Source organism: Camellia sinensis, chromosome 13 (genome assembly GCF_055761805.1).
Source record: "Camellia sinensis isolate YWXY chromosome 13, ASM5576180v1, whole genome shotgun sequence".
Taxonomy (NCBI): domain Eukaryota; kingdom Viridiplantae; phylum Streptophyta; class Magnoliopsida; order Ericales; family Theaceae; genus Camellia; species Camellia sinensis.
The window spans coordinates 22,173,435-22,184,662 of NC_138973.1; the positions used below are offsets into that span (position 1 = coordinate 22,173,435).

Consider the following 11,228-nt stretch of genomic DNA (forward strand, 5'->3'; position numbering starts at 1 on the left):
ATAAAGAATTGGTTTATCTATAACATTATCTATTGTTTATTTTACTCTAATGAATAAAAGATCTCAATCTTGGGGTGTGAATGACCCCCCAAGACTTGGTCATCAACCATGTAATATATGTGACAAAAAGATTCCCATGTTTGCGTACTAAGTTATGTTTACATATGTAATTTGCAAACCCTTTCTTGCGTGGCTTTGAGCTAAGAAAAGATGGGAAAAGAGACAAAGGGGAAAAAGGGAAAAAGAGCCCACTTTCTATAAATCCAAACACATTCAATTCAACACAAGACATAAAACTACGCACACATATATATACCATTACACCTCTCTCTTTCTCTCCTTGTCCATCACTTGGTTCTCTTTTCTGGGTTTCATTTTCCTGGAAAAGAAAGTTATTAGTCCAAGCTGAGAAAATGAAGTACAAGTAGTGCTTCTCCTGATTTAAGTTTGTGGTGAAGGTATATCATATGTACAACTTTCTCTCTTTGTTTGTTTTCCCATCATTTAGTTTTCTAAAATGATAATTGGGAATTTGTTATTTTCCAGGGAAATCTCTTTTTTACGTCAAAGTTGCTTCTTCTTCTTTCATTTTCTTTTCCGGGAAAATAATGGAGGAACAAAAGCTGGAGCTGAGGCTTGGTCCTCCAGGAGATCATGACAGTGCTCTTCTAACTCTTGGTTACAACAGCAATAATAATAGTTGTGGAATCAAAAGAGGTTTAGAAAGCACTCTTCTTGAAGTGAAAACTGGAGGAGAGAGAAATTGGCTGACAAACAATAAGTCTACAGGTTCCACAAATACAGAGAAAAGGTTATATCTTGCTTTCCTTAATTTATACTCTTTTTGGCAATCCCTTTTTTCAGTCTTTAGAATATTATTTTTGCTATATATACATAAGACTTTAGATTAAATTATGTCAAAAGTCCTTAAACTTCGTATATATATATATTTTTTTGATTAAAGGGTGGTTTGGGATGATCTAAATAAGTGCACTTTTTGACTTTTTATGAAATATGTGTTTGGTATGGGTTGGATTTGAAATAATGTGTTATAGAGGTGATGTGACTTAAATAGGATAGTGACTTTTTGATTTTTTTAAATCATGCCAAACAAGGCCTAAGTCTTACGTTAAATTTTTATCCAATTTAAGTTCTCTAACTTCTCAAATCGATTCTACGTACATCTTTTGTTACATTCTGCCCACCTTTTGCTATTAAATAGATTATATAGAACCCATTGAAGGTGTAAAGTAGTTATTATATATATATATATATATATATATGTGGGGAAGTATTTTGCGAATGACGTCACGTGGCTAAGATAACTCCAAGATGTTGGCTAACGTGTCACGTGGATGAGTCATGTTTGTCGAGGTGATCACAGCATTGCCGAGATGTTCTACAATAATGCCGGAATCTCGAGATATTTGGATAAGTGGCAAGAGTCCTATAACAAAAGAGGCTCACAATCTGGATAGAGATAAGACTCATGAGGAGTTTAACCCTATCTAGCCGAGAGTCCAAGATGAGCATCGAGCTTGAGTCCAACGAAGTAAGGCTTGTAGGGACTAGGTCACTGCTGGTTATAAAAGTAAGGTACTCTCGTGGGTCTCGTGGTAGGTTCTTACTTGTGAGTTTAAGTACTGTTTTGATATCTGTGAGAGATAAGATTTACTGACTTGATCGTCGGAATGCCCCAGGTGGACGAACCACCGCGGTATTCTCATCTTCTTGTTGGCAAGTAATTGGCTCAATCTATCTTGCCAGGTAGTTGGCTCAATCTATCTTGCCCGTTCTTTCTAGTGAAGTTCCATGTTTAGTTGTGTGGTCGGAAATCAACATCTACAATATATATATTTAATCATATCAAAACAAACATAACAAAAACAATTCCATAGACCATCACCCTCCCTTCACTAACATATATTTCTGAGGTTGATAATGGGTTTTTTATTTTTATACCAGGAGAAAAGTGTTTTGGGGTTAATTTATTAATTTATCATTTAGGTTGGTCCCATATGATATATCATTGCCAAAAGTAGAAGAAATGTAACAGGAGGGCTAATTCGGAACGATTTGGAAAGTTGAAGGGCTTTATTTTCAGCAAATTTTTTTGTTTAGGAACTTAATTGAAAGAAGTGCAAATTTCAAGGGCTTTTGATATAATTTACTCTAAACTTTAATGCCATTTTTGTAGCACTACTCTAACAAAAATGTGTTCTATTTTTCAAATTGGAATTTTTTTTTTCCCAACATTTTTACTCATGAAAATTAAACTAAAAATGGCAGAATTGCGGTGGCTCCAGTTGTCGGGTGGCCTCCAATTGGCTCTTTTAGGAAGAACCTTGCAACCAGCAGCTCTCCAAAGGCAGCATTTGAATCACCAAATGAGGTTTCAAACGTTTTATTAAGTGAAAATGTTGAAAATCCTGGGAACAGCTTGTTTGTGAAAGTCAAAATGGACGGAGTACCCATTGGAAGAAAAATAGACCTCAAAGCATATAATAACTATGAAACACTTTCCTCTGCTGTGGATGAACTGTTCAGATCTCTTCTGGCAGGTATTATTACTTCCATACAAACTCAAATTTTAGATATTGGATTTTTTGTGAATTGGCAAAAATACCCTTATGTAACCTTTCAAGAAATATTAACTAAGATACATTTTTGTCAATTACCGTTTTCTTTAGCACATATCCTCTCCAGTCAATTGGAAAGGAGCCGAACCCTTTCCTTTAAGATGAAAATCCATTTATGAGAATATATTGATTACTAAAAGGTGTTTGAAGGAAATTTTGATACGAGCAAATTGTGATGATTCTTTTCTCTTGAATGAAGGAAATATATGATCGTGGTGTTAGTAGTAAGTACAGATTTTTGAACAATGTTGTTGCTGAATTATCACTCTATAGATTTGAACCTTCATATGCTTATCATCATCATCATCTTCATCTTCTTCCTTCTAGCACAAATGCATCATTCTGTCAATTTAGAGGGAGAAGAAACGGTGGAAACGAAAGGCATAAGTGGATTATCCGAAGGGAATGGGGAATACACCCTAGTTTATGAGGATAATGAAGGAGACAGGATGCTTGCTGGGGATGTTCCATGGCAGTAAGCATTTTACCTCTCTCTCTCTCTCTCTCTCTCTCTCTCTCTCGCATGGGAGCCCTTATTCTTTTTTTAAAGCGTAAAATCAACAGAAGCTTGACGTGTGTTTGATGTGGGCAAGGTGTTTCCAAAATACTACGAACTCAAAAGAAAGTTACAAAAATATACATATAATGCAGTGTTGGTAGAATGAATGGGCTGGCAGCATTGCATAGTGTGTATTCTGCTAGAAATGTGAATGTGTTTGTCGACTTACTGCAGGCTAGTTTTGGATGATGCAGTCCCAATCCTAGTCTGTTATTTTATATGAATATGTATATTTTCATCATTAATTTTAGGACATGTTTTGTGCAGCATGTTTGTGTCCACGGTGAAGAGGCTTCGTGTGCTGAAAACATCTGAACTTTCATCTGTGCGAGGTAAATTTTTTATTATTTTAATTTTAAATTTTTTGTCTTACTAAACAATGTATAGCTTTAGATCAATGATTTGAGTTTTGGATCTTATCAGTAAACAGCAAGAAGCTTGGACAGGCACAATCTGGTTCCGAAACAAAGGCATGAAGACAAAAGTGAATTCAAAGTACAAAAATCTCCATCCTCTAAAGTCCCTGCCTTTGGGATATTCACATTTTAATAATATATATTATTATTGCATCACTCTCTAGATGCAAAAAACAAAAAAAACAAAAAAAAGTAACTTTGTTTGTACTCTCTCCTCTTTCTTTGTAGACAGTTTCCTTATCCTTGTCATTTTCAATTGTTAGACCTTTGCTTTTGTAATATATTGGTGAGTGTTTTTAATGCCATCAATCGCGAATTCGAGCCTCCTCATCTTTGCTGGAGGTATGCTTGTGGAAGCGCCGGGGTTCATCCTAGTTTTTACCCTATACATCCTAGGTTGTACCCTATACGGGTGCGTCCAAAGGTGTTGGAGAGGTTCCCAGTCATAAAAATAAATAAATAAATAAACCCCCCACGAATGCCAACAGTAGCATGACATGGATAGTAAGAAAAATAATGCCACCACATGAATTTTACCAATTTTTTTTTCAACTTCTTACAAGGATCATCATCACAACAAACATGTGTACACACGTGGTGCATATCAACCAATAGAGGAAACTACACAAAAACACAGGAAACAGAGTATGTGAAGCAGTGTTCAACTTAACTCATCTCCTGCCAGCTGGGGATTAAAAATTCCAACATGTTTAAAATCTCAATATGTATCAGCCAATATTTAAATCGCTGGTGTCGACAGCATCTTTTTCCAACAAAATTTTCCGGGATTAGAAGAGAACACGCAGATTAAATCAGGCAGACCTTGTTACTAGTATCAATTCCTGGTGCTTTGCTTCCACTAGTTGGTCCTAGCTTGTGTAGTCAGACTCAGACACCTAACTAGACACACACAGAGTGAGAGATCAAATAAAAAGCAAACCAAAGTTTTCCATTCAAGGGGGAAAGAAGCCATTATGAGTTTCACATAGTATCCATGTTACAATGATTTAAAAAACTGCCACTGATTCCTATCTTTGAAGACATGGATATTGGGGGTGAAATTGATGAAAACAGACACTAGACAATTCCACGGCAATGGCTGTGCTGGAAAACAAACACACACTTCTCACAGAATAAGGATTTATAGAATGCTACATATTGATATATACTTCTGCATCCAGGAAGATTGGTGCAGGGAATCAAGGTACAAACCCAATATCCTTAAAGTATTCATGCTCAAGAGCACTTCTAGCTGTAATTCTTCTGCTTGGATCCAAACAAAGCATTTTCTGCAAAACAAACACACAAATGTGTTAGTAACAGGAGCACTAAGATTGCAGCAAATGCTCTTTAAATACTGTGTAACATATGCATTTATTCATTAGCAAATCTAAAAAGTAGTGATTGAGCTCAAATATTATTTATCCATTTGCCTCTTAACATGTTCTTTACTGAGATACACTCAAGCTATGTTTGGATCTTGGATTAGTGGAGTAGAAATAAGGGGGGGGGGGGGGGGGGGGGGGGAAATTATGAGTAAAGAAAATAATGTATAGGCTAAAAGTTTCTCTTTTTTGGTTTGAGTTTAGGAAAATGAGAAGAAATTCAATATATATTTGGCTGGTTACCTATAAAAAATGACTATGTACAAGTAATTCAATTTCCCTTTACTTTTCCCTCAATGAATCTGGGATTCAAACACAGCCTTAGTAAACAAAACAAAAGATCCATTTTAAACAAATGTAAGCATTAACTTACACTAAGAAGATCCACACCAACTGAGTCAAGATTTGGGACCACAGAAGCCAGGTCCTGCAAAGTAGAGGATTCACCATTTAAATTCCGGTATTCAATAACAAGAAACGTTAAAGGAGCGAAATGTCCAAAATCCAATCACCTTTGACGGCCACTTTGGAAAGGCAGATTTAAAATCAGGCAAAGAAGTCACTCCAGGCCATGTATCCTCATTTGGAGTACCCAAGACTCTTCACAGGAAGAAGTAAACATACATCAGTAAAAAAGAGAACTAAATCGAAGAAAATTACCTGCAGCTCCTCCACTAAAGCAAGGTTACTGATATCTTCAGTTATAATATTAATTAAACTTTTTCTGATAATTATATATTTTCTTAAAAATAATTACATTGTCAGGATATAATTTCAAAGCAATGCATACAGATGTACGAGCTGTGAGTTCATAAAAAATTTATAAAGAGCAAAAATGTTGTCAGGAGCTGTAGACCTGAAAATTTTGAATAGTTCATCAATCTCAGAGTCACCAGGAAACAATGGTCGCTGGTTCACCATCTCAGCAAATATACAACCCACTGACCACACATCAACAGGAGTAGAATAGTGACGGGATCCAAGCAGTATTTCTGGTGCCCTGTACCATAGAGTCACCACCTGAAAAGAGAAACTGATGAGCAATAGATATGCAAATTGTTAGATTACCAATTGTCCAAAAAGCATAAGCTATTAGGAAATAGGCCCAACATTGTACATCAAGCTATCCCAACACAATAATATATCAACTTGAAAGGCATGTCATTGAAAGTTTTATTCCTTCATATGAACTTTACAACTACAACTTGCAGCTTGGTATGATCATATTAGCGCATCTAGGAGATATGTATACTTCTTAGAGTCACTCAAAAACAAACAAACTACCATTACAAGCATTTTAAGTTGTTCACAGGATCCATGACTTCTGAAATTGAGAAGTGAAACAACCTCAAACCAGTCCAGTTACAAAACAGCCCCATGAATTTTTACCCTAAATTGTCATATCATTTTCATTCTCATGGATTTTGCCTTCTTACTATTGAAGGAAAATAAAAATAAAAAATTAATTCATGGACTGCAGTCGTCACATTATGAGGCTTTTTTTAAGATGTAAAAAATAGGGAAAAAAATCACATAAAGAGAAAAGTATAGGTTGCAGAGAGAGAGAGAGAGAGAGAGAGAGAGAGAGAGAAAATAACATGGAGATCATATTTATTAACAATTAAAACATAGTGGGAGAAACTAAGTCCAAGCCTCATATTACCTCATGCGTAAATGTCCTAACAGGAATACCAAATGCTCTAGCCAATCCAAAATCTGCAAGTTTTAGTGCATTCGTCCTGCGATCTATCAGCAGGTTCTGAGGTTTCAGGTCTCTATGGAGAACCCTGTGCGAATGACAATAAGCAATACCACGAAGAATTTGGTACAGAAACATCTGCAAATTGAAGAGGGCAACCAAATAATATTTAATTTTCAGTAGCCTGATTAGGTACTGTCACAATCTTCAATGCAATCAGATATGAAGAATGCAATCAATTTAAATTTGTCAAATGCATGTGTTTCCAAAATTCCAAAGGAATTCAATGAAAATAAGGGGAATTCATTGAAGATTTACAATACCAGAATTCTTTCTCTCTTTGCTTCTTACCATTTTTGATCCCAGGGTTCTAGGGAGAGAACCAAGTTAATTGCTAATAAAACAACTAAAATCACTTACAATCTGGATATCACTATGAAATAAACTAATATGATGTCGGCACCCAGATCTCTATTAGCTCTCTATTGCAAGTCTCTGGATACGTTGAACTAAAACTCCAGGGTTACATCTATAAAGGAAATTTCAGAAATTGTGTGTGTGTGTGTGTGTGTGTTTTCTTTTACATACAATTGCTTGCAAATCTTGAAGCCACAGTATGCACCAACCTCCAAAAGGCAGGAAGATCTCACTCACTTTTATCAGCCGTGGATCCTTAGAGAACTCGGGACATGAATCCATGTGTTTCTTCAAATCCAAGTCCAGGTACTCAAAAACCAGATACAAACGCTTTTCACTGTGCACAACATCCTGTAACCTGTAACCCAAAAATTTATCAAAAATTTTAGTACAGACATATTCATAACAATATTGAAGAAGGGTTCAACAATATAATCAAAAATAGAAAATCAACATTGATTTTCATTAGATGTTTTCCAGCAGGCTCAGCGCTGCAATGCATTCAACCAAAATCCTACTATTTCAATGAATCTATCCATCCCAAACACACCAGCAAGTATGCATGTCAGAAACCAATTCAGAACTCCATCTTGTAACTCTCTTTTATCCTTTTTTTTTTTTTTTTTTAAATGCTGGCAAAAAACATGCGCTCAGATATGCATGCACAACAATAGCTACTACAAAAGGGATTTTGCTGTGCAAATAATAAAATCATGTTGCTGCTCCTATCCTATGCCATTCTTTTCCTGAGGATACTACCTATTCTCATCCAAACTCAATTTTCCTAAAATTATTGGCACACGTCTGTTTTAACCTTTCAAATAAGGATGCAATTTCTGCTGGTTAACTTGCAAAGTTGTCAAAAAAAAAAAAAAAATCATTTTCCTTATCTTTAGCCTTTATGATACATAAATGTATTGAAGAAATGAAACAAAGTGGTGAAATAAAATACACCTAAAATAAAAAGGACAAGTGAATCCTGTCATCGAAGATGAAAGGTTTAATTTAAGGCCAATGACACACTGTCTCAAATCAACAGAAATATGTTGCAACTTGCATCATCCAAGACTAGGATACTCTTTCATAGTTTTGGTCATGCACAAGGAAAAAAACAATCCGAAGTTCACATACATTCAGGCTATTTAATGGCTAACTCCTGTGACATGGTTCTGTCAACATAAACAAAGAATTCACCCCATTTTCCACACTGGGATCTTGCTTGCCACACTCTTAAATTTATTAGGAAAACATTTGATGGTAACATACCTGACAATGTTTCCATGCTGCATCTCCTTCAATAGAGAAATTTCTCTAATTGCTGTGCTTGGTACGCCCTCATCTTCTTGCTCCAATCGGATCTTCTTCAAAGCTATGGTTTCATTGGTTACACGGTCACGAGCCTTATAGACCACGCCATAGGTTCCTTCACCAATCTTCTCAACTTTTTCATACTACAATGTTCACAAACATCACATTCTAATGCGAGATGACAATAACTAAATAAAAGGAATGCAAAGTCTTTTACCTGGTCCATCTTACCCACGTCAAACGGACCCACCACTGGAGGAAAAGCTCTAAAGCCAAGTAGAGAGGCAACACAGAAGAAGAAAAGAAGTTTTAGAAAACCATACGGCTAACAAATCATATAAGGTGCACAATCAAATGATAATGCACCAAAAAAAAATAAATACAAATAAGCAACAGAGAATTGGACACGAGCAGTCCCAAACATAAAACACAATCAAGAAGTAGCAGACAAACACTCCTTTGCAATAATCCAGTAATACAGGAGTCTATCATTTATTTCCAGAAGAAAAATAACCATAGACCTAGCAAAAGAAAACAAGATGACAGTGGTTGTCTTCAATTCTTTTCCACTTTAAAATCGAACCAATCCATGCCAAAATCCAGGGACTTATTACTCACACTAATTATTTTCTCTTTACCACTTCAATTTCCACCATAAAAGTATCTCTCTCTCTCTCTCTCTCTCTCTCTCTCTCTCTCTCTCTCTCCATGCTTCGGTACTAGCTGCTTACAAAGGAAAATTATAACTTGTTATCCATTTTTGCCACAACTGGCATTTCCATAATTTGGAGTTTTTAATCGACATCCAACAGAGACCAGTACAAAAATCCTGATTGGATCAAACACATTTGTTTCAAGCAAATTACTGTAAATACTTGTAAGTTGTACATCAAACCAAACAGCAAAAACACTAAAATTTACAAAATGCACATGCGATGTTGATCTTTCAATACATCAATGTCAATTGAACAAGCTCCTCACTGCTGATTACCACCACACAAGCTATAAATGCATGAAAAAAAGTGCTAATGATACGTATATAGGGAGCGAACTCTACCGATTTCAGTTCTGATCTCTGTAAAAACACTACAATGGCAACATAATCAGATCTCGTAAATCACACATCCATAGAAAGCAGATCTCTAACATTTTCAGAGCAATGTGAAGTAAAAGAGAGACGATTGCGAAAGAAAGGATTTACCTGGAAAATGGATGAGAGAGTGAGTGGGTTAGAGATGTTCCGATGATGATGATGATGATGATGAGTGAAAGACAGAGAGAGAAAAACACATTTTTTTTATCTTTTCTTTTTAATGTATTGATGATGATCAGTTGGGAAACCCTAACCCTAACAACTCAGCCACACGCATACACACATCCTCACACTCACTTGTTCACTTCATCTGTCTGGGTCAACCATTGGTTACTACTTACTTACTGCCACTGCGAGCAGTTCTTACCGCTCTTTTTTATCACTCATCACGATGCTTTTATTTTATTTATTTATTTAATTATTTTATATTATTTTTAGTGAATCTTATATTTATGGCTATGGCCCTGTTTGGTACAGCTTAATTTCAGCTTATTTCAGCTTTCAGTTTAATTTAAGCTATTTTGATGTGTTTAGTTTAGCTTATAGCTTATAGCTTATAGCTTTGTGGAAGTCAGAAAACAGCTTATTCTTTGAGTGGGGTAGGAGATGCTTTAAGAATAAGCTGGAAATCAGCTTAAGCTGAAAGTTATAAACTATAAGCTGTTTAGGCATAAGCTATAAGCACTTTCCCACAGCTCTACCAAACAGGGCCTATATCTGGAGGAATGAATTATTTTGTTTTTCAAGAATTTTAAAATGGAATTTTTGATAAAACTTATCTTTTGAGCCTTTTTATTAGGATAAATGATAATTCAACCAATTTTCTTTCAAAAAAAATCCTTGAGTAGGAGATGCCTGCCTCAATAAGGACATTATATAATTTTTTTTATGACAATATTGCCCTTCTATATATATATATATATATATATATATATATGTATTATATATTTGAAATCTGTGCTCATGTATAATATATGGATCTGCAACAATTTGCAAAATTAGGAACAAAATCAATGAAGACGATCTCCAAATCTGAAGATGTCGCAGCCGTCAATAATAGACGATCTCGTTGCCGACGATCAACACTCTCAATTAAACGAGAGTTTCATTGAGATTTGTGAGTGTTGATCGAGTTTTAGAGGTTTTTCTTCTTATTCAGGTATGTTGATTTGTTGATTAATTATTTTTTGTTTGTTTGTTTGTTTTTGTTTTTGATTTATTTTTGTCGTGTTTGATCTGATTTCGTTTGACAGAATCAGAATAAAATTTTACTCTGGTTCTATTGCTTTGTTTTTTGTTTGAGAGAATGAGAGTAAAATTTTACTCTAGTATGTGCTATGTTTTTGTTTGAGAGAATGAGAGTAAAATTTTACTCTAATATATGCTCTGTTTTTGTTTGATAGAATGAGAGTAAAATTTTACTCCGGTGTTAGAATGACAGTAAAATTTTACTCTGGTATTTTATACTTCTGTTATTTGTGTTTGGGACTTGTAGTGACAGTAAAATTTTACTTTGATTGAAAGTAATTTTTACTATTAATTGATTATAGATTTGTAAAGTGGTTCCACCTTCTATGTTGTTATGCAAGTATGGTGATCGTACCATTGTGTTCAAGGTTGTGTCAAACTGTACATTGAAGGATTTAATTGATTTCTTAAGTTGTAAATTGAAGAAGTTTGACAGTAGTGGTTGTATACTGTTATCGTACTGT

General features: G+C 35.1%; 2 protein-coding genes across 3 annotated transcripts; one reads left to right on the forward strand and one right to left on the reverse strand.

Moving 5' to 3' along the window:
* Positions 1–146: 146 nt before the first annotated feature.
* On the forward strand, positions 147–3,923 carry LOC114280521 (auxin-responsive protein IAA26). The gene is made up of 6 exons (XM_028222902.2): positions 147–458; positions 547–811; positions 2,290–2,561; positions 2,967–3,114; positions 3,466–3,530; positions 3,622–3,923. The coding sequence occupies exons 2-6, from the start codon at positions 609–611 to the stop codon at positions 3,672–3,674; spliced, it is 741 nt and encodes a 246-aa protein (XP_028078703.2). The 5' UTR covers positions 147–458; positions 547–608; the 3' UTR covers positions 3,675–3,923.
* Positions 3,924–4,542: 619 nt separating this feature from the next.
* Positions 4,543–9,909, reverse strand: LOC114280522 (cell division control protein 2 homolog A). Of its 2 annotated transcripts, none has more exons than XM_028222903.2 (9): positions 9,625–9,909; positions 8,641–8,689; positions 8,382–8,566; positions 7,353–7,473; positions 6,663–6,836; positions 5,856–6,019; positions 5,512–5,599; positions 5,373–5,426; positions 4,543–4,903 (listed from the first exon to the last, which is right to left on the reverse strand). In XM_028222903.2, exons 2-9 carry the CDS (start codon positions 8,647–8,649, stop codon positions 4,814–4,816), a joined length of 885 nt encoding a protein of 294 aa, XP_028078704.1. In that variant the 5' UTR covers positions 8,650–8,689; positions 9,625–9,909; the 3' UTR covers positions 4,543–4,813. The 2 variants fall into 2 exon arrangements, with proteins under 2 accessions (XP_028078704.1, XP_028078705.1); XM_028222904.2 differs by lacking the exon at positions 9,625–9,909 and adding an exon at positions 9,481–9,602.
* Between the last annotated feature and the right edge of the window lie 1,319 nt (positions 9,910–11,228).

Coding starts and splice junctions, on each gene's coding strand:
- LOC114280521 (XM_028222902.2), top strand. CDS start 609: ATGGAGGAACAAAAGCTGGAGCTGAGGCTTGGTCCTCCAGGAGATCAT. Junction 2,562..2,966: donor GTTCAGATCTCTTCTGGCAG/GTATTATTACTT, acceptor TCTTCCTTCTAG/CACAAATGCATCATTCTGTC. Junction 3,115..3,465: donor GCTGGGGATGTTCCATGGCA/GTAAGCATTTTA, acceptor TGTTTTGTGCAG/CATGTTTGTGTCCACGGTGA.
- LOC114280522 (XM_028222903.2), bottom strand. Junction 6,020..6,662: donor TTAGGACATTTACGCATGAG/GTAATATGAGGC, acceptor TTCTCTTTTCAG/GTGGTGACTCTATGGTACAG. Junction 4,904..5,372: donor TTGGTGTGGATCTTCTTAGT/GTAAGTTAATGC, acceptor TTTGTTTTGCAG/AAAATGCTTTGTTTGGATCC.